The 21,463-nt window shown below is 57.8% G+C and overlaps 1 protein-coding gene across 3 annotated transcripts in view; it reads right to left on the bottom strand.

Moving 5' to 3' along the window:
* Positions 1–1,324: 1,324 nt before the first annotated feature.
* Lrp1 (LDL receptor related protein 1) overlaps positions 1,325–21,463 on the bottom strand; it is a 98,653-nt gene continuing 78,514 nt past the window's right edge. For all 3 annotated transcript variants that reach the window (XM_045151431.1, XM_004650000.2, XM_045151432.1), the window contains 40 exons: positions 21,334–21,456; positions 20,918–21,034; positions 20,610–20,738; positions 20,213–20,335; positions 19,983–20,123; positions 19,717–19,907; positions 18,290–18,473; positions 18,097–18,182; positions 17,787–17,906; positions 17,120–17,307; positions 16,792–16,997; positions 15,688–15,876; positions 15,081–15,229; positions 14,651–14,744; positions 14,431–14,547; positions 14,154–14,273; positions 12,981–13,103; positions 12,759–12,884; positions 12,172–12,288; positions 11,365–11,471; positions 11,137–11,269; positions 10,243–10,362; positions 9,953–10,075; positions 9,504–9,644; positions 9,287–9,421; positions 9,091–9,210; positions 8,050–8,318; positions 6,348–6,526; positions 5,810–5,916; positions 5,456–5,572; positions 4,706–4,882; positions 4,400–4,540; positions 4,128–4,301; positions 3,801–3,962; positions 3,300–3,474; positions 3,059–3,160; positions 2,850–2,914; positions 2,661–2,751; positions 2,407–2,551; positions 1,325–2,274 (listed from right to left, as the gene is read on the bottom strand). In XM_045151431.1, the coding sequence (XP_045007366.1) occupies positions 2,134–2,274; positions 2,407–2,551; positions 2,661–2,751; positions 2,850–2,914; positions 3,059–3,160; positions 3,300–3,474; positions 3,801–3,962; positions 4,128–4,301; positions 4,400–4,540; positions 4,706–4,882; positions 5,456–5,572; positions 5,810–5,916; positions 6,348–6,526; positions 8,050–8,318; positions 9,091–9,210; positions 9,287–9,421; positions 9,504–9,644; positions 9,953–10,075; positions 10,243–10,362; positions 11,137–11,269; positions 11,365–11,471; positions 12,172–12,288; positions 12,759–12,884; positions 12,981–13,103; positions 14,154–14,273; positions 14,431–14,547; positions 14,651–14,744; positions 15,081–15,229; positions 15,688–15,876; positions 16,792–16,997; positions 17,120–17,307; positions 17,787–17,906; positions 18,097–18,182; positions 18,290–18,473; positions 19,717–19,907; positions 19,983–20,123; positions 20,213–20,335; positions 20,610–20,738; positions 20,918–21,034; positions 21,334–21,456 (5,567 nt within the window). In that variant the 3' untranslated portion in view covers positions 1,325–2,133. The remainder of the gene's footprint in view (positions 2,275–2,406; positions 2,552–2,660; positions 2,752–2,849; positions 2,915–3,058; positions 3,161–3,299; positions 3,475–3,800; positions 3,963–4,127; positions 4,302–4,399; positions 4,541–4,705; positions 4,883–5,455; positions 5,573–5,809; positions 5,917–6,347; positions 6,527–8,049; positions 8,319–9,090; positions 9,211–9,286; positions 9,422–9,503; positions 9,645–9,952; positions 10,076–10,242; positions 10,363–11,136; positions 11,270–11,364; positions 11,472–12,171; positions 12,289–12,758; positions 12,885–12,980; positions 13,104–14,153; positions 14,274–14,430; positions 14,548–14,650; positions 14,745–15,080; positions 15,230–15,687; positions 15,877–16,791; positions 16,998–17,119; positions 17,308–17,786; positions 17,907–18,096; positions 18,183–18,289; positions 18,474–19,716; positions 19,908–19,982; positions 20,124–20,212; positions 20,336–20,609; positions 20,739–20,917; positions 21,035–21,333; positions 21,457–21,463) is intronic.

Raw genomic sequence — 21,463 nt, 5'->3', positions numbered from 1 at the left:
GGCGAAGGGAGGGAAGCTAGTTGGCAGAGGGTGGAGGGGTCAGTGTAAAATAGCCTCAGGGAAGGAAGTGAGAGGCTGGGCTGGGGTTCCTGGCAGGTGCATAATTAGTGTGTTGAAGGGGCTGTGTTGAGCCTTGACATAAGCAGCACTGCTGGAGTGCAGGTGCCACCTGGTGGCCAGATGGGAGCAGAGGCTCCACCGAGGACACCCTTTTTCCCTAGCAATGATGCTTCCTTAGTGGCTTTGGGAAATTAAGGGGAAGATCTGAGTGAGCTTGGAGGATAAAGTTGAAGATGCAGTCTCAGGGACAGGAGGGAAGAGGACATTCTTTTTTCCCCCCCCCGAGGTGCCCAGACTCATCAGCTTCCCCAAAGAAGGAGGCCAGGGAGAAATATCTCTGACGGAACCAGTGAGAGAGAGAGGGGGATCAAAAAGGCAGCGCTGCCCCTGTGGGAGTTGCCTAGGAGATCTCCAGACATCGTGTTTGCTGTGTTCTCAGTCTTGAGCCCCGTGAAGTTGTACAACCTCCAGCAAGAGATTCCCATCAGCCAGGTGTGGTGGCGCACGCCTTTCATCCCAGCACTGGGGAGGCAGAGGTAGGAGGTTCGCCATGAGTTCGAGACCACCCTGAGACTACATAGTGAATTCCAGGTCAGCCTGGACTAGAGTGAGACCCTCTTGGGAAAAAAACAAAAACAAAAATAAATAAAAGAGATTTCCCTTTCTGGGAAGAGGCTGAGGTAGTCCTGGAACAACTTAAATGGCCTAAGTCTTTTCCAGTCAACCTGTGGACTTTCTGCAATGATTGGTGAGCTGGGTCTGTTGGAGGCTGATGTGCCTGGTGAACCGGACCTCCCAGCTCTCCTTCACTCTAGGAACTCATCCCCTCATTAAGGCGTCAGTTTCCATGAAACGGAAGAGCAGCTGCAGGCGCAGAGCCATAGGAGACCATCCTGAAGGCCTGGAAACCTCTATGACCCAATGTCCTCATTTCCTCTGCTGGGATTTCTCAGTGTGGGGCAGGTGGGGTGCTGGTGGTCAGTGGAAGGGAGAATACAGAGAAATATCTCCAGGTTAGTGTCCTAGGGGTGGAAGGAACACCAGATCCAAAGAGAAGAAGTCAAGGTCACATGCCAAAGAAAAGCAGGACTTCCCTGGCATAGAATAGCAAGATGGCAAGGGAGAAGGGCATTGACCTGGGACTCTCAGGCCTGCATCCAGCACGGAACAGGGCTCCCTCTTGTGGCTTAAGTAGGCAATTACAGACCCAGCTCCCAAAGTCACAGGCAGACACAGTGGCTTTTGTTTCTTTTCTTTTTTTTCTTTTTTCTTTTTCTTTTTTTTTTACAATTTTATTTATAACAATATCTGTGTTATTTAGTTGTAAAGGAATTCAGCAAAAATTATTAAAACGTTCATGTCCCCAAAATGGGGCTGCCCGCTTACCCTTCCTTGGTTTGCCCCAAGTTTTCCTTGTCCCCAGGGGACCGGAGGTTGGGGGACAGTCACCAAAGAATGTGTCCAGCCCTGGGAGCCACAGTGGGGCCACTGGAGAGGGGGAGGGCCTGTCTAGGAGGGATATTGAGCATGGCCATCTCAGAGGTGCCCCTAGAGTGGGGGCTGGGACTTGGGGTGATTTCTCCCAAGAACTAAAAATCTCCATTCTTTCCTTCCTATCTCAGCCAGAGCCAAATCTTCCAGACAGGGGCAGCAGAGGACTCTCCCTCCCTAGAATTAGCTCCCGGGGAGCTGGGGGAGGAGGAGCCAAAGGCAAGAAGAAGCCTTGACAAAGTGTCTCTTACAGGGGAGAAGGCTGCACTGCCAACGACCCAGGGTGCATTTTGGTGGGAACACAGGAGGTGGGCTCCCTTGTAACTTTGAGCCACAGAGCCCCAGAGCCCTCCCTGCCCCCCTGAAGGCAGCGTGGGGGGGGGGTGCTGAGGAGCAGGCAGGAAGGAGAATGGAAAGAGATAATACTGTGCTCGCTTGCTCACTCACATATAAAAAGTAATTCCTTCATTTTTACATTTATACATCCGGCAGGGCCGAGGAAGGGCTGACGGGGCGAGGGGGGCTCACTGAAGGGCTTCTCTGGCAGGGGGCTCTCTGGGGAAAGTCCATTTGGGCACGGCCCTATGCCAAGGGATCCCCTATCTCGTCCTCAGGGCCCCGGCCCAGGAGTTCTCGCTTCTCGTCGGTGCTGGCCAGTGAGTGGCGGCTGCCATGGCCCCCCATGTAGAGTGTGGCATACACGGGGTTGGTGAAGTTGGTGGGCTGCAAAATGACAAGAGGGGTCAGATGGTGGCCCAGGCTACCCCGACCCCCACCTGTGCATCATCGTAACACCCAATATCCTCGCTTGCCCCGCACATAGCCTCTAAGCCCTTCCTCTAGCCTCCAGCCTACCTTGTCAGGGTCCAGGGCGAAGTCAGCATCCAGAAGACCCCCAACATCATCAGGCTCTCCACCTTCGTACATTTTGTAGGTCGGGTTCCCAATCTCCACGTTCATGGCCCCATTGGTCATCCGCTGGTGCTGGAAGCCCTTAGCCCTGGGGAGAGGCAGGAGTCTAAGAGGAACAGAGATCCTGGCATGGGGAGTGGGGGGGTGGGTGGGAGCTGGGGTGCAAACTAACACGGAGAACCTTCCCAGTGGCTTACCCACGGACTCTCCGTTTATACCAGAACACCACTCCAGCCACCAGCAGCAGAAGCAGCAGCAGCATCAGAGGGATCAGGATGGAGGCCACATCTGGAGGGAAGCGTTGGAAGACTGAGACTGAGAAGGCCCAGCGCGGCGCCCACGGCTCTAGGCCTTGCCGGCTCCACCTGCCCCACCCCACTGCTTACGTCCGGGCTGCTGTTGACTAACAACCTGCTCCTCGCACCGCGGGCCTGTCATGTGGGGAGGGCACCTGCAGGCAGAAAGAAGGGCAAGGCTGTGTGGGTATGACCTCTACAGCCGTGGCATCTGGACGGGGCCACAGGGGCCTGATGGTCCTGCTCAGCTTCGGGGGAAGAGAGGGGCAATCTATGCCTGGAGGCTCAGGCCCACTCACTGGCACTCAGGCATCATCTTGCTGTTCATGGCGCAGGAGCCGCCATTGCTGCAGTGGTCAGCGCAGGTGAGACAGCTGGGGGCCACTCGGCCGTCAGTGCAGCTGTGGGAAGAAGTTGGGAGGCTGGGGCTGGCAAAGGTGTGTCTGTGATGCTGGGGAGGGGACGGGGACAGGGCACGGCTGCCAGTGGCAGGATGGGGGCATCCAGTTTGGGCAGAATGTGAAGGCAGGGGCCACTCACTTGCAAGTGACATCTCCAGTCTGCTTGTTGACCACACAGGCTCCCTGGAGACAGCGGCTGCATTTGTTCACCTCGCACCTTGATCCCTCGAAGTAGACAGTACAGCGACATTGCCGGGAGCCGTCAGCAGCCATCTGGCACGTGCCAAAGTTCTCACAGTAGCCAGAGCATTGCCCTGTGGTTAGTGGTGGAGAGGAACTGTCCAAGACTCATCCTCCACAGAGGGCAACTGAAGGGACCCTTGGGGCCTGTGGATGACTCCCACCTCCTTCTGACACCCCTGCTGTCCGAATATCACAGGCTCCAGGACCCCAGGGTGCCCCTGAGCATCTCCACAGATTCTGCTTTTGCTTGAAAACTCCGGTTACCAAAAAGCTCACTACCTCAGGAAGTCATGCCAACGCATGGGCCCGGCTCACCTGCATATGGCTTCTCTCCTCTGAGCTCTCTGGGTCCCAGCCCCCCTCCCCCCTCCCCTGGGTTTTGGGAGGGCTCACTCACGGTACTGGCAGCGGTCACCCAGGAAGCCAGGTAGGCATCGGCACTGGGGCTGGTTGCCCTGGTTGACGGTGCAGGTGCTGTTGTTGGCACAGTAGCCTGCACACACCTGCTGGGTGCATTTGGGGCCCGTGAAGCCTGTGGGGCACCGGCACGTGGGCATGCCTGGCAGGAGAGGATTTGTGAGTGGAGCCGTGGCTCTGGGAGCCACCTGGCACTGGGGCAGAGTAGAGCCGGGAGGACAGGGAGGTGGGGGGGGGGCGTGGGCCTGAGGCGGTGCCAGTGTTGGGGCTGCGATGAGGGGCCGAGAGCAGTCCTGGTGGGGCGTACCAGAGGGGGAGGCGGCGCAGGTGCCCCCGTTGCGGCAGTACTCCCAACACTGGTCCAGTTCACACTTGTCGCCTGTGTAGCGGGGCTGACAGCGGCACTTAGGCTGCCTGCGCGCGTTGAGGAAACAGCTGCCGCCATTGAAGCACTGCAGGGTGCAGGTTCCCGGCTGAGGGGCTGCGGAAAGGCGTCAGGGCAACGTTGTGGTGGCGAGGATGGGGAAAATCAGGGCACAGCGAGGAGGGCCACGGGGCTCTGGGAACAGGTGAGCATACCATCTGGAGGGGGCGTAGGAGAGGGCACAGGTACGCAGGTGCCGTTGTCCAGCCGCCTCCCATTGGGACAGGTGCAGACAGGTCCACTGGGGCTCAGCAGGCAGAGCCACTCACACTTCTTGCGGTCACAAGGGTTGGTCACTGCAGGTGTGTGTGCGGTGGGGGGAAGAAGTGATGCTGAACAGGGCCCTCCAGAGCCTTGTGGACCCCAATGCACCCCTCCTCACAAGGATCCCAGGGCCTAGCTAGGAGATTCAGTACCACTGGGCCTTCCCTTCCACACCCCAGGCTCACCCCCCTCCTTACCTTCAGGCTGTTTGTGCTGATGGTACAGGACCACGTCAGAGGCATGACTCAGGCCCCCCGTCAGGTTGATCAAGGGGCTGTGTCCAAACTTATGGATCTTGAAGACGCGATTATTGATGTAGGTGACCCCATAGATGTAATCCTCAAACACGTCGATGCTGAAGGGGTGGCTTAGGCCTGGAGGAGGAGGAGTCATCGGAAGAGTGCTTCTGCCCCGGTTCCTCCCTCCAGGACGCCTACCCTTCCCCCTGGGGGTCCTGGGGGGGGGGGCTCAAACTCAACATATCCAAAGCGAACTGTCCTTGTCTCCCACCTGTTCCTTCCCTGTGGCCACTACTGACACAAGTTTCCATCATCACCCGACTCTATTTTTTTGTTTTGTTTTTCAAGGTAGGGTCTCGTTCTAGTCCAGGCTGACCTGGGCTATGTAGTCTCAGGGTGGCCTCGAACTCATGGCAATCCTCCTACCTCTGCCTCTAGAGTGCTGGGATTCAAGGCATGCGCCAACATGCCTGGCCTATCACCCTGACTTTGGATCTTTCTTCCCACATGTTCCAAGTCCTGTCACCTCCACATGACTTGACACTCATTGGTAGAGTGAAAGCAGGGACAGCTGGGCTCAGGCTCGCAGGGCAGCTGAGCACCAGGCTGACGAAGGATAGTGGCAGGAAGTGAGGCTCGCAGACGCAGCAGGGTGGGCGGAAGGGGCAAGGGTGGGGCTCGGGAGCAGGACCGCTGTCCCACTCTAACCTCGCTTGCTGTCCGCAGCCACGATGGGGTCAGTGCCATTGAGCCGGATGCTGCCAATGACTGAAAGCTTGGCATCCGCCCAGTACAGCCGTTCATTGTGATAATCCACAGCCAGGCCTGAGAGGAGACAATGTTGTGACGATTTAGACTGCCACGCCAGGCTGGGTGCAGAGAGTAGAAATGACTTTGTGTCCAGTGTCCAGGACGGTGTCACTCTGTTATGTGACCAATCCCAATGGCCCACAGCCCTCGGTCATATCCACTGGAACCCCTCCCCTTCCATATTTTTGGGTGACTTGCACAGTAGCTGTGCTCAGAGTGCGGCCCTCCCACACCTTGCCCCGCCCCGTGAACCTGTGGGCCACTGAATGTTGTCCTGCACAAGTGTCTCCCGAAGGGTCCCATCCATGGCTGCCGTCTCAATCTTGGGGTGGTTCCCCCAGTCTGACCAATACATGGTGCTGGGGAGGAAGAAGTGGTTGGACTTGAGGTGGGACAGCGGGCAGCTGGCCTGGTGCGGAGCTACTGGGCATCACAAGAAGGATGTTCTAGCTTCTGCCCACACAGACCCATGGGAGATAGGCCAACAACTGTCTGCTCTCAAACTACAATGTGCTGAGCCAGCGACCTCAACGTGGGCACAGCTATCACGGGAGCAGAGGAGAGACCAGGGCTTAGCTGCCATGACAGCCAGCCGGGTAGAGGTCAGGGGCCTGGATTGGAGTCCCAGGCAAAGGCTCAGGGGGGGCGGGAACAGCCTGGAAACTGGAGGGCCTGAGGACTGTGCTCTCAGGCTAGTTTAGGGTCATGTCTCTGGCTGTTGGGCTTAGCTCTTGTCCTGGGGGTCTTCCTACCATCCGCCCAAATGCCTCCCCCCAGGGCCGCTGCCCACCCCCTCAGCGGGTCCACCACAATGGCGTGGGGCTCGTCAATCATGCCCGAGATGAGTGTCTTGCGGTTCTCGCCCTTCATCTGTGCCACCTCAATCACGTCTCGGCCAGAGTCAGTCCAGTACACGTTCCCGGCCACCCAGTCAATGGCAATGCCCCTGGGCATCTTCAACCCTGAAATCTGAATGGGGGTCACAGGTTGAGGGGACACTATCATTTATCACCTTCCTGCCCACTGTCCTTGACCCCTAGGCCTGCCAGCCTGTCGCAGCCCAGCATGATCTGGGTCTTCCAACATCGCCTAGGCTGACTTCCCATCTTCCTTCCCCTGCCTCTCCATAGCTAGGATTAAAGGCAAGCTCACCACACTTGGCCAGTTAACCTTCACTTTAAAAAAAAAAAAAAGAAAAAAAAAGGCCTGTGAAGCAGGGCGTGGTGGCGCACACCTTTAATCCCAGCACTTGGGAGCAGAAGTAGGAGGACTGTCATGAGTTCGAGGCCACCCTGAGACTACATAGTGAATTCCAGGTCAGCCTAGGTTAGAGCGCAAGACCCTACCTTGAACCCTGCCCCCAAAGAAAAGCTTTTGAAGCTGGGGGTGTGGCTAAGTGGTAGAGCACTCACCTAGCATGTGTAAGGCCCTAGATTCAATCCCCAGCACCACAACCCTAAGTCTAAATATCCTAGGAGATTAAAATTACTATTATGTTTTCATTGTTGCTGGGGATCAAACTCAGCGACACACACATGCTAAGCATGTGCCCTATCACTGAAGTACACCTCAGCCCAAGATAGGTATTAATAACATTTTTTTTTCCAGAAATACTTACTTATTTGCAAGCAGAAAGAAACAGAGATAGAGAGAGAAAGGGAGATAGAGAATGGGCATGCCAAGGCCTCTAGCCACTGCAAACTAACTCCCAATGCATGTGCCATTTTGTGCCTCTGACTTTACATGGGTTCTGGGGAATTGAACCCAGGTCATTAGGCTTTGCAGGCAAGGATCTTAACCACTGAGTCATCTCTTCAGTCCCTAGTGTTCTTTTTTTTTTTTTTTTTCTTTTTTTCTTCCCTGAGGTAGGGTCTTACTCTAGCCCAGGCTGACCTGGAAATTACTCTGTAGTCCCAGGCTGGCCTTGAACTCACAGTGATCCTTCTCCATCCATATCCCAAGTACTGGGGTTAAACGCATGTGCCACCACACCTGGCCTTATTATCTAATTTTCTTTACTTTTTGTTTGTTTGTTTTGACCCTCACAGGGTCTCAATCTGGCCCAGGCTGTTTGGTTTTTTTTGAGATAGGGTCTCAATCTGGCCCAGGCTGACCTGGAATTAACTATGTAGTCTCAGGATGGCCCTGAACTCACGGCAATCCTACCTTTGTCTCCTGAGTGTGGGGATTAAAGGCATGTGCCACCATGCCTGGCTTATTTTCTTGATATAAAGTAAGGCCTAAAGAGGTTAAGCTAGTTCTCCCCAAGATCGATATGGGGGTGGCCGTGATGAGCAGAAATCAGAGTGGCCTCTGATGCTGACAGCCAGTCTGCCCTGGTGCCCTGCTATGTGACAGAACCAACAAGATTCTTGCTGCTCTTGTCTATCTGTACCTTAGGGGATCCTGACTGCTTCTGCCTTTGCCGTGTCCGCCCCTGACTGCTGTGAACTGCCCGTTTTACGGTGATGCGCGCCAGGCTGGGCACTTACATTGAGGTGGGTGACGCCTCGGTCGATCTGTCGCCGGTGGCGGTTGGAAGTGGTAGGGGGTGCAGCAGGTGGCAGGCTTCGATAGGAGATGGTGCCTGTGTGCCAGTTGGTCCAGTAGACACGGCCAGCCTTGACATGGACATCCATGGCGTCAATGCGGACACTCTCGTCACCCTGGAAGGCCTGCTCATAGGCTGAGTGGGGGTGCCCTGGGAACAGGCTGCGGATTTCATTGTCATCAGCAATGTACAGAACCTGGTACTCAGAGCCTGCAGGTATAAAAGGCTGCATGTCAGGTGGGGCTGAAAAGCAGGGACAGGAGGCCAGGGCCAGGGTCAGGTGCTGGAGAAGGGTGCCTCGTAGCCCACCCCCAATCACCCTGTGTCCTAATTAGGCCATGGGCTCCAGCCAGAAGTGGGTGGTCCTGGTGTTTGTCCCGTCAGACCCACGTCAGGCCTGAGGGTTCCAAGCCTCTGCCCTGAGCATCCTCTTCTCATTCATCCCTTAGCTGATCTAAGCATGAAATCCGTTCCTGTTCATCCCTCCTAAGACTGTCCCCTTGTGGCCTCTGGATAGGGTCACCTCAGTCTGGGGCTTACTGCCTGAGGATGGCTGGGGTGACACGGCATGTGGGGGTGTATGCATACGGCCTAGATCGGTGTGAGGTACACAGCATGGGAGCCCTTCAGGGTGTGTACGTGAACGTTTATACTTGCACATGGAAGGCGCAGGTGTGTGTCAAAGCACAGGGGGAATAGATGAGTGGGCACACGTGACCATGAGTCAGACTAATGCTCTCATCCTGGGAGTGGCCAGGGAGGAGGCCTGTGTGCCACGTGGGAGATATCACACAGACCTCTTTAGAGAGCCAGCCAGACACCTGAACCCTCTGGTCATGCCATGCTCTCTACTCAGGATCCTGCACCTTGGATCTGAGGGGACATGCCCGGGCCAGGGAGTGCGGAGGGGGGTGTTCCAGTGCAGGGCAGCCCCGCTTTCTATCCAGGTGAGCCCAACTCCCCTGTTCTTGTCCTTTCCCACCTTCGGCCTTGCAGGTGTTGTGCGTCTTCATGAAGTTCCGGGCACAGCTGCAGAGGTGGCCGCCCTTGGTGTTATTGCAGAGCTGTGAGCAGGTCCCAAAGCGCAGGCACTCGTTGATGTCTGGGGGTTGTACCGGCGGGTCACGGGGAGTCGGGCCACTGGGCTTTCCGTCCCGCCCTCCACCCAGCTTTCCTACCTTGGCAGCCGGGCTGGCCTGGCACGGTGTGGAAGCCTGAGCGGCAGGCACAGTAGGCAGCTTTCTCTGTGCGCACGCAGCGTGCTTCATCCCCACAGAGGCTGGCATTGGTGGCGCAGCTGGTCAGCTTGGGGTCTGTGGAGGGCAGACAAGGCATTTCCTCTCTGCGGGCCCCCTTCCCTGGCAGCTATCCCTCTGCTCTTGGGCCTGCTCCTACCGATGCTGCAGTCCTCCTCATCGGAGCCGTCCCCGCAGTCGTCGAACATGTTGCAGCGCAGTGAGGACGACAGGCAGCGCTGGTTCCGGCACAGGAACTCTTTCTTGTCTTTGCAGTGCGCAGTCTGGGCTGTGGGCGGGTCTGGGAAGGAACGGGGCTTCAGGCCCTGGCTACCAACCGCACTGCTCCTGCTCCCACAGGGAGGCCACGGATACTGGTGGGTCCAAGCCTAAGTGCTCATCAAACTTGCTGGGTGGGTGGGTGGGGGGGTGTGGGGGTGTGGGGGTGCGCGCGCGCGCGCAGACTCGGAGCCTCTTCCTGTGGACCCAGTGCCCTCTAGTGTCTTCCCCAGGAATTTGTTCCTCCGCAGGTTTGGACCCCTATACTCAGCCTGGCCGCTCCCCAGGTGCGGCTCTCCCCAGGCCCCCTCATCAACGGGCCCTGCTCACCGCAATCCTCCTCGTCAGTCCCGTCCCCGCAGTTGTTGGTGCCATCGCACTGGCGCCCGATCCAAAGACAGACTCGGTCATTCTTGCAGCGGAACGGTCGATTGGGAGGGCACACGAAGCGGGCTGCGCAGGCCAGTAGAAAGAGCCATATTCAATCTTGGGGTGCTGGTGTGGGGACGGCGGGTGTGTGTGGGGGGGCAGCTCGCCGTCTGGGAGCTTTCAGAGTCATGCAAAACCCGGAGCTCTCTTTCTGCCTCCAAGCCCCCGCCCCGCCCCATCCCAAATCTCACCGCACTCCTCTGGGTTCTCATCTGAGTTGTCACCACAGTCATCTTCGCCATCGCACTTCCAGGCCAGGGGCTTACACAGGGTGTTGTTGCACTGGAATTCGTCCAAGGGGCAGGTCCTCACTGGGTGTCAGCAAGCACAGGGCAGCGTGAGCGTGCGCTGCACGATCGTGCCCATGGTTCCGGCCACAGGTGCTGCCGGAGGCTCACGGTTCACCGGGGGAACCACGGCACAGCCAGACTCGGGTCTCCTAATTGTCCGCCCAGTGGGCAGAGGACAGAAGTGCCTCCTCTGGTATTTAGGAGAGGAGAGGCCACAGGGGGGCAGCGTCCACAGGCGTCTAGGACGCTCTGCACGGGAGGATGCAGCAGGCACACCGTGGCACTGGGTTTGGGGCCTGTCCTCAGCCTGCCAGGGTACAGCCAGGAAGGCTGCCTTCCTAATGGGGTCTCCTGCGCCACACCCTAGTCTTCTCTCGTGATAGGTGTTGGACTGTTCCCTTGGGCTCCTAAGGGTTAGGGTGAGCCCGCACACGTCAGGTATTGACTCACTGCCCCAGGGAAGGAAAGTGGTTTCTCAGGGTAGTCCAATGGGTAGAACCTGGGTGTGGCGCAGGTGGACGTGGACTGCAGGCTTCTGCTGTGTTCCAGCCACGCTAGACCCCGCCGATGAAGGGCTGCTGGGCAGGGCACAGCCTGCACACACAACTACACAGCCTGGGCGTTGCCTTGTGCTACATACTGAACACCCAGAACACCGCCTGGCTCCTGGTCTGTGTTCAGTAAAGGTTTGTGGCAGGAACAATAAACACAGGATATAAAAAGCCAAGTGACCAGGCCACGTGATGGGGAGAAAGGATGGAGTCGGGGGCGGGGGACACAGGCCGGAGGGCTTACCACCAGTGCCGCAGGCTTCCTCGTCACTGCCGTCCATGCAGTCCGCGTCGGCGTCGCAGCGCCAGCGGAGGGGGATGCAGTGTCCACTCTTGCACTGGAACTGGTCCATGTCACAGCGGGGGGTGCAGTCTTTCTGTGGGCATGGGAGCCGGCAGCCCGGTCAGCTCTAGGGCCCCCTGCCCTAACTCTTCGGAGGCCACCCTCCTTCCTTGTGGTCTCTCTGCCCACCTCATCCGAGCCATCAGCACAGTCATGATCCCCATCACACTTCCAGCGCCCAGCAATGCAGCGGCCATTGGCACAGGAGAACTCGCTCTCAGAGCAGGGCCGAGGGGCTGAGGAGGGACAGGGGAGAGATAGGCCCCAGCAGAGTGGGCACGGGGACTCTGCCCTCAAGACATCTCCAGCCTTTGGAAGTGATAGTCCCAAGCCCAAGGCCCATCCTCGTGTCCCTAAAGGCCATAGCTGACTGGCATAATCTCCAAAACACCCAACCAGTCCTTGGGGCAGCTGACTGGCTGCTCTCCTGGGACCAGCCAGGCGAAGGAGGCGCTCACACTTACTCCACTGGGAACAGACGCAGGAGACAGCACAAGCCCCCGGTCCTGTTCTCAGGACAGACTGTCAGGAAAGGGCAGGGAGGGACAAGACCACTGAGGCAAGCACCGGGGTCTGGGGGTGGGGGTGGGGGGTCGGTGACGGATGATGGGCAGAGACACGGCACGGGGGTGGGTGGGAAGGGGCGTAGACTCGGGGGTGGAGGCAGGGGACTGGAGGGGGCAGGGGCACATCAGAGACACCTACCTCTGCGACCCCCAGAGGACAGTGTGAAAATGGAGAGAAACATGAGATGAAGTGAAATGGCACGAACTCAAGTACACGACATGGAGCGGGGCGGGGTGCGGCGGCAGAAGGGGTTTCTGACCCCTAACCTGGGGGTTGGCCCCTGCTCCAGCCCGGCGGGCGGCAGGAGGGGCGCGGAGGGCGGAGGTGCAGGCGGGGGGGGGGGGCGGGGCGGGGCGGGCGAGCACGTACTGCAGCTCTCCTCGTCGGAGTTGTCCCCACAGTCATTGTCGTAGTCGCACTGCCAGCGGCCCGGCACGCAGCGGTTGTTCTTGCAGCGGAACTGGTACGGCTCACAGGTGCGCTCATCTGGGGCGGGCAGGGGCGGGGCAGTCAGGGACGGCGTGGGACACGCAGACGTCAAGGTCTCGGGTGGGCAGGGCAGGGCAGGCCGCAGCAAGGGGCGGTCTGAGGAAGGGCTACCCAGGTACCCAGGGGGCGCTGTGCCTTACGGGGGGTGGGGTCTACAGAAAGGCTTGGGGCAAGAGAGACAACAGGGTGTGGAGAGGAGAGCCGATGTGGGGGCAGGAAGAGATTCTACAGGGAGGGCATGGAAGATGCTAAACAGGCCTGTGCTGGGGGGACGGCTGAAGGCAGGCACAGAAGGAGCTCTGGAGGAGTCTCCCCGTGTCATTCTCATAGTCAGCAGCACAGGACCTGTGACCCGGGGCCACGCTGAGGCCTGGCCAGCAGGGCAGCCAGACTGCTATTTGCCACCAGGCCCCACGGCACCCCGCACCCCTGGATCCCCGTCCTCCCAGGGCGGGCTCCAGGCTCACCGCACTCTTCCTTGGGCTCATCCGAGCCATCCCCACAGTCATCCTCTCCATCACACTTCCAGCGCGCCGGGATGCAGCGGCCAGAGTCCTTGCAGCGGAACTCGTCGACACCACACGTCATCTGGGCTGCAAGGGCATGGGCACAGATGAGGGCACAGTGGCATGGGGTGGAGCATGCTGGCGAGGTGGCAGCAGTGGACACTGCACGGTCAGGCAACTTACTGCAGTTGGCTGGCTCGTCGCTGCCGTCCACACAGTCATTGTCCCTGTCACACACCCACACGCGGGGGATGCAGCGCTTGGTGATAGAGCACTGGAACTGGTTGGGGGCGCAAGTCACCTCCGCTGCAGGGAGGGTGAGAGGATGAGGACCCCACTCTCAGGCCCCCTTCCAGCTCAGGAACATCATCTTTTCTCACTTCCAAGCCCTGGCCCTGCTCTTGACACCCATATCCAGGGAGGAAGGGTTTATTCTCAATTTTGTTGTTGTTTTCTGGATTTGCAATTTTCAATCTTGCTACACTGTGCACAATGTTTTTTTTTTTTTTTTTTTTTTTGAGGTAGGGTCTCACTCTAGCCCAAGCTGGCCTAGAATTCACTATGTAGTCTCAGCCTGGCCTCAGTCAAATTCACAGCAATCCTCCTACCTCAGCCTCCCAAGCAGTGGGATTAAAGGTGTGTGCCACCACACCTGGCAGAGAGAGACAGAGAATGGGTGCACCAGGGCCTCTAGCTGCTGCAAATGAACTCGATGCATGCACCCCTTTGTGTATCTGGCTTTTACGTGGGTACTGGGAAATTGAACTCAAGGTAGTTAGGCTTTATGGGCAAATGCCTTAACCACGGAGCCATCGCTCCAGCTCCACACTGCTCTTCTAATTTAATTTAGTTTAGTTTATTTATTTGAGACTGTGTGTGTGTGTGTGAGAGAGAGAGAGAGAGAGAGAGAGAGAGAGAGAGACAGACATAGAGAGACAGAGAGAGAGAAAGGGAAAGAGAAAGAATGGGCACACTAGGGTTTCCAGCCACTGCAAACAAACTCCAGACACATTGACCATCATATACATCTGGCTTATGTGGGTTCTGGGGAACTGAACCTGGGTCACTGGGTTTCACAGGCAAGTGTCTTAACCACTAATCCATCTCTCCAGCCCACACGATGCTTTTTTTTTTTTTGGTTTTGTTTTTCAAGGTAGGGTCTCACTCTAGCCCAGGCTGACCTGCACAATGCTTTTTTTTTTTAATGAACAAACCAGGTTAAAGCTAATGTGATTTATGCAGCCCTATAATAAAGTTAACTCTGGCAGCTCTAGAGGAAGCAGTGCTCCCAAGAGTGTGTGCTGGGCGTCCCCGCCCCTTCCCCCAGCTGGACCTCCTGCGGCCTCAGGCACTCACGGCAGTCCCTCTCGTCCTCGCCGTCCCCGCAGTTGTCCTGCCCGTTGCAGCGGAAGATGCCCGGAATACAGCGGTTGGTGTTGGTGCACTTGAATTGACTGGGCAAGCAGACGTGGATGTCTAGGGGCGGGAGGGGGGGAGATAACTAAAAACACCCTCATGTCTGCCGTGGGGAAGGGACATGGGCCGGAGGGCAGAACAGCAAGAACCCAGCCTAGAAAGCAAGCCCGGGGGCCTGGCTTGGAAGGAGTGTGGCCGGTGGCTGGCAGCCCCTTACCGCAGTTGGCCTCGTCGCTGTTGTCCTGGCAGTCGTTGTCCCCATCGCAGATGAAGGCAGGGTTAGTGCAGATGCCAGTCGAGCACTGGAACTGTCCTGGGCGGCACTTGAATTCCGCTGCCAGGGAGAGGCTCCGCGTCACGACGGCAGGTGCCGGGCAGCCTCTGCCTCTCTGGTGGCCAGTGAGGACCCTTCTGCCACCCACATCCTGGGTACTCACGACAGTCTGGGGGTTCGTCCGAGTGGTCCCCACAGTCGTCCTCCGTGTCACACTTCCACCAGAAGGGGATGCACTTGTCGTTCTTGCACACAAACTGTGGGGCAGGTGGGGCAAGAGGTGGTGAGGGCCTGGGAGACTTTCAAAGAAGCAGTGGAGAGTCTGGGTGACGGGGGGCGGATGTAGAGCTGGATGGGAAGCTGGGATTGGTAAGTGCAGAAAGGCCAGATGAGAGGTGAGAGTGGGGATACTGTGGCGGGGACACTGGCAAAGGTCATCATTAGAGTGCGGAGATGCCTATGTAGTGACAAGTTTGAAAGCACTGCCGTGGAGAGACAAGAGGTAGGCAGGAAACGTGGGGTAATAAAGTATTGGCACGGGGAAACCAGATGTATGGATGCTGTCAAGCGGGGGACCTAGAGGAGAGCCTCACCTGGCTTGCAGTGCAGTTGGACACACAGGTGCGACCATCGCCGCCCAGGTAGAAGTTGGTGGGACAGGCGCATTTGTGACCTCCCCCGGGAGACAGCAGGCACAGGTTGCTGCAACCACCATTGTTGACCTTGCAGGGGTGATTGGGCACTGCCAAGGAAGAACACGTTCAGGGGCAACTGGCTGGGCTGGTACATGATGCCCAGCCTTCTGACTTCTGGCTGTGAGGGAAGGACCTGCCATAAATCGTTTCTGGCCTTCTAAAGGCAGCCTGGCTAGTCTGGACAGAGTGAAAGCAGGGTGGATTTAAATCCTGCCTCCTCCAGGACAGAGCTCAGGCCTGAGGACCCTCTTCAGGCCCAAGATGAGGCCCGGCTCGGAGCTAACACCCGCAGTCCCTCAGCACCCCTGCTTGCCTTGACCACACTGCCGATAGCCTGTGGAATCTCCCACAGCCTGGCAGCGAGTGCTCAGTGAATGCCGGGGAAGGGATGAGCGGGCACTTCCACCAAGACCGTGCATCCTCACCCTTGCTGGATCCCCATGCCACCCTGGGAACCCCTGATGCCTGGCTAACCTTTCACTGCTCCTGCCCTTGGCCCACTTACCATCAGGCTGGCGCAGGGCATGGAAGACATGCAGGTCCATGGGCCGGTGCAGGGTGCTGATGAGGAGGGTCTTGTTGGCACCTGTGGTCTTGTGGGCTCGGTTGATAGACTTCGTCTCCCAGTCTGTCCAGTAGACGTAATCTTCAAACAAGGTCAGCGCGAAGATGTGCGGAATATCTTGGCTCAGCACTGGAGGTACGAGGGACAGACACGGCAGCAATTGTCTGCCATCAGGTTCACCGAGCTCCTTGCCTTTCTGACCTCTGTGAGTCCCACTATGGTCCTGAGAGATGGGCACAAGCCCCAGTTCCAGATGGCTCTGTGGCTTCCTAAGGTTGCCCAGCTAACAAGTGGCAGAGTACCCAACACCCGAGTTCCAGCTCTAGAGTACCACACAGTGCCCTTGAGGGGGTATAGTGACTACCTCGGAAATCCAATGGTGGCGCGCGCCTTTAATCCCAGTAGTTGGGAGGCAGAGGTAGGAGGATTGTCCTGAATTCAAGGCCACCCTGAGACTCCATAGAGAATTCCAGGTCAGCCTGGGCTAGAGTGAGACCCTACCTCAAAAAAAAAACAACAAAAAAAGGGGGGGGTCAGGCTTAGCAGTTAAGGCATTTGCCTGCAAAGCCAAAGGATCCCGGTTCGATTCTCCAGGACCTATGTAAGCCAGATGCACAAGGGAACATATGCATCTGGAGTTCATTTGCAGTGGCTAGAGGCCCTGGCGTGCTCATTCTCTCTCTTTCTCTCTTTTAAATAAATAAATACATACATATATTTTTTAAAATACCAAAAAAAGTTATTTTAAAAAAGGAAGTATGGTGAGCTGCAGCATTTCAGTGCCAGTCTCCTCTTCCCCACCTCTCTTGGGCCATCATCTGAGCTCCACATGAGAAGGGCCTTTCTTTCCTTTTCCAGGGAGCTGGGCGGTGACCTGGTGGGCCTGGGCCTGGGCCAGTCCTGAGGAAGGACCAGGATACACTGAACCCCACACCCCTGGTGGTGATATCCTTACATCATGCCCTTCAGTGCCCTAAATTTGCTCCCCTGTCATTTCAGACCCCCAGGCCTGCTGGCCTTGGCCAGCCTCACTGGCATACGAACCAACATGACGATTGGAGCCATCCAGGCTGGCAAACTCAATGTAGTCCTCACGGGCATCGGCCCAGTAGATGCGCTCTGTGACGTAGTCCAGAGTCAGGCCATTGGGCCATGTGATCTTAGTGTCCACAATGACACTGCGGCCAGACCCATCCATGCCAATCCGACCAATCAGTGAATGGTCACCCCAGTCTGTCCAGTAAAGGTACCTGGCAGGTGGGGAGGGGACAGTGAGCCCGAAGAGTCCGTGACTGTTCCCACCAGGCACGCACAGGGAGTCTGGGCCTGGGTGCTTTCAGGGGCTCCCCTCTACCCTCCTTTGCTCACTTACCCATTCTGCACATCTACCACCAGAGCCCTGGGCTCACGGAGGCCAGAGCTGACCAGCACCGTCCGATAGGCCCCGTTGAGCTTGGACACCTCAATGGTGTCCCGGCCTTTGTCGCACCAGTACAGATTGCCACCCACCCAGTCCACCGCCAGCCCATCTGGGTTACTGAGGCCTGTCCGGTGCAGCACCTGCAGGCAGGACAAGGAAGGTGGGCTTGGGTGGCACCCTCAGCTTCTAAAGCCCAGCTTCTCCCTCCTGTATAATGGTGTCCAGTTCCCTCTCCTGCCTCATTAGGTGTCCAGCCCTGAGTCTGACACTAAGGAGGTAAAGGGCCTTTTGGAGAGCCACCACACCTAATGAACAGTGCCTGGAACACAGGTATAGGGAAATCAGCAGGGGGCTTTTCAGATTAGTACAAGGAGGGAGCTGTGGAGGACAGTGGGGGAAAGGCAAGAGGACTCTTGTCCTGCTCTGGGTGTTCAGGAGGGAGGATTTGAAACAAGCAGCGGTCAGTAAGGTAGAAGAGGGAAGTAGTTTTTGTAGGTGTCTGGGGGGACAGGGAGATGATCGTACAACGCGGAGCTGTCTGGGGAGAGGTGTGAGGCTCATCTGCGAGGCCTCGAGTGTGGGTCTTTCACCTGTGGCGGGGTGAACCCCTCCGACTCACCTGCACATGGCTCCCATTCAGGTGCATCCTGCGGATCATGCTGCCTTGGGTGGTCACATCCGTCCAGTAAATCATCTGCTCCCGGTAGTCGAAGTCCAAGGCTACGGCATTGTTCAGGCCCTAGGTTTAAAGGGTGGGAAGAAGGAAGTCAGCTAGCTACACATGGGGGTACGTGTGTGCTTGGGGAAGATGTGTGGAGTCAGGAGGTGGCTGGCTGGCAAGGCAGTAGGGGATGGCCATGGGGAGAACTGGGGAGGCTGTGCCGGGCTTGGGCAGTGGGGTAGGGGTGAGGAGGGCCTGGGTTTGGTACCTGCTTGAGTAGTGTGTAGTTGGAGCCGTCCAGGTTGAGCTTGCGCAGGTAGTACCGGTTGGCGAAGATGAGAAATGGCTCCTCATCTGGAGGTAAAGGAACCCCCCAGCTATGCTCCTGGCTGGGGCACATTCCAGCAGCCACAGGCCCCAGCTGCCCGAGCTGTCCCCCACCCCGCAGGCGCCCGTCTCACCAGTCACGGCTTTGCAGCTGTGGGGATCGCCGCCGCGGGGGGCGTAGCCCTCCACACACAGACACTTGTAACTGCCATGGGTGTTGATGCACAGCTGGCTGCAAGGGAAGGTGGTGCTGCACTCGTCCACGTCAGCACACGTCCGGCCATCGTCCTTCAGCCGGAAGCCAGGGCGACAGCGGCACTGTGGACACAAGGAGCCTGGGGCTGAGAACTCGGCAGAGGCCTGGGCCTCTCCTCCTGGTGGCCAGGGGCCAGGTGTCACACAGGTAGTAAGCCCAGCCAACCAGTGGTCCGGCCCTCAGGCCCGTGGGAGCCGCATGCTAATGGATGCCTCTGCATCTGGAGGCCAATGCCTGGGCGGACCCCCAGGTGCCCTGTCGGCAGCAGCGGACAGTCATGTGCGCTGTTCCCCAGACTGCTTTCCCGCTGCCTGCCTTAGTGGTGTTCGCCCCGCCCCGACAGCACCCCGCACCTCCCTCAGTGTGGGTTCAGGCCCGAACGTCCTCTTTGCCATCTATACTCATTTCCTTAGGGATCAGAGTGAGGCTCACGGGTTTATACACCAACACTAGGTGACCACTCCGTGTGCAGGCTGGGCTCGCCCTTGAACTCTAGACTTGCTTATCTGCTGCTACTTAACTGCTCACTCCTTCTTCTCCTAGCCTTTATCCCATCTGTCAACAAACTCTGCTGGCTCTAGCTTCTGACAGACGCAGGACCTAGCCCAATGGAGACTTCCACCTGCTCTCTGACACATCCCCAGAACCTAGGACACTGCCAGACAGTGTAGATGCTTCATAAAAAAAAAAAGTGAGGATGGAATTTCAAAGGAGAAAGTGGAGGGGGAGGGAGAGAATTAACATGGGATTTTTTTTTTTTTATAATCATGGGAAATGCTAATTTAAAAAAAAACTTAAAAAGATGTGAGGAATGGCTGGGTGTAGTGGCACACGCCTATAATCCCAGCACTCGGGAGGCAGGGGTAGGAGGATCACCGTGAGTTTGAGGCCACCCTGAGACTGCGTAGTGAATTCCAGGTCAGCCTGGGCTAAAGCGAGACCCTACCTTGAAAAACCAAAATAAGTAAATTAATAAAAATAAATAAACATACAAATACAATAACTTGAGGAATAAATGCATGAATGAGGGCCTAGAGAACGCTCTTCAGGCCAGGTCTGCGGTGTGTAAGCTCCCAGCCCAGGTTTTTTTTTTTTTTTTTTTTTTAAATTTATTTATTTGAGAGAGAGAGACAGAGACAGAGAACCAGCCACTGCAAATGAGCTCTAGACACATGCATCACCTTGTGCATCTGGCTTATGTGGGTCCTGGGGAATCGAACCTGGGTCCTTTGGCTTTGCAGGCAAACGCCTTAACCGCTAAGCCACCCCTCCGGCCCTCAGTCCCCAGCCCAGGTTTTGACACACCTTGAAGCCTATCTTAAGATCCTCGCAGTCCTGGCTGCAGCCGCTGAGCTTACGGCTGAGACACTCATTGACGTGGCAGCCACGCTCGTCGGAGCCATCGCCACAGTCATCCTGGCCATTGCAGAGCAGCGCCTCGGCCACGCAGCGCCCACTGCTGCACAGGAACTGCGACGAGGCATTGCATTTGTGCTCTGTGGAGGGGGAAGCGGGCAGGTCAGTGGGGTCACGGGCAGTCTGGAGAAAGGGGGGAGGGGCGCCGGACCCACCTGGGCTGGTGCAGTGTGGATTTTTGGGCGCCTCGTCACTCTGGTCATGGCAGTCGTTCTCGCCATCACACTCCCACTGGCGGGAGCTCAGGCAGCGTCCATTGGCACAGCGGAACTCGTTGGGGCCGCAGGTTGGGTACTCTGGGGGAGGGGAGGGCAGTCAGGCTGGCGCCTTGGGACAGACCAGGCACAGCTGAGGACGGGGCTCCTCCCCCAGTCGCGGGGCTCACCGCACTCGGGGGACTCGTCGGAGCCGTCTGTGCAGTCACGGTCGTGGTCACACACGAAGTGCTTGGGAATGCACTGGCGGTTCTGGCACATAAACTCACGGTCGTCACAGGTGCTGTTGTACACTAGGGACACAGGTGGAGGGGCCTCAGGCCGGCCCTACCCCCCTCGCCCCAATCCATCGGCTGCTGCCCATCCGCTAGCAGTTCTCCTGGGATCCGAGGAGTGGGACGGGCTGACCACTGGACGGGGAGTCCCGACACAGGAGCTGTCGCTGTGACTCTGCCACCGACCACGACTCCCACCGACCGTACTTCCTCCCCGCGACCTCCTCTCCCCATCTGCTCGGTGAGGCTGTGGCCACTTGCTGCCCACCCCTGCCCACGGCCCGCCACTCACAGCAGCCAGCGGAGACGCTCTCGTCCGCCCCGTCGGCACAGTCTTTGTCGCCGTCACAGAGCCAGCGCTCAGGGACACAAACGTGGGTGCCAGGGCAGGGGAAGGAGGAGGGGGCACAAGTCTTGCCTTCTGTTGGGATAACAGGGAGCCACAGAGGGACTCAGAGGCAGGCAGGAAGCGCAGGGCATGCAGCTGCTGTGGTGACCCGCCCCAGGTGTGCCCGGGCTCTCCTACTGGGTGTGTGTGTGTGTGGGGGGGGGGTCTTCCCTGGGGTACATCCCAGGGCCTGGTGGGGCGCCACTCCTCACCACAGTGAGCAGCCTCATCTGAGCCGTCTCCGCAGTCATCGCTGCCATCACACAGCCACTGCTTGGAGATGCAGCGATGGTTGTGGCACTCGAACTGGGCCTCTGAGCAGAACTTGTCTGGGGCAGTCAGAAGAAGCGGTTAGATGGCAGGAGGGAGGGCAGGGCACTCAGCTGGGCAGGCAGATGCCACGGGAAGGGCAGGGAGACCCTACGGCACCCCTTTGTGGCAGCTCAGCAGAAGGTGGAAAGTGACCCCGTTCCTCAGTCTGAGTGCAGCAAGGCGGGAAGCCCTGGGCGCCCCTCTCCAGGAAGGGAGTTCCCCCGCGAGGACCAGGGGTGGGACCTAGGCAGGGTCCTCGTGCCAAGCCCCCTTCAGCAAATGCCCTGCACTCTAGCAGGGCACCGTGGCCACTCACTGCAATGGGTCTCATCCTCTCCGTGCTCACAGTCGTCCTCCTTGTCGCATGTCCAGCTCATGGGGATGCAGCGCCCACTGGGGCAGGCAAAGTAATTGAGGGGGCACTTGGGGCGCTTCACACCTGGGGA

Source organism: Jaculus jaculus, chromosome 6 (genome assembly GCF_020740685.1).
Source record: "Jaculus jaculus isolate mJacJac1 chromosome 6, mJacJac1.mat.Y.cur, whole genome shotgun sequence".
NCBI classification, from domain to species: domain Eukaryota; kingdom Metazoa; phylum Chordata; class Mammalia; order Rodentia; family Dipodidae; genus Jaculus; species Jaculus jaculus.
Note: the sequence above shows the minus strand (reverse complement) of the source record. Positions and strands in the feature narration are given on the sequence as shown.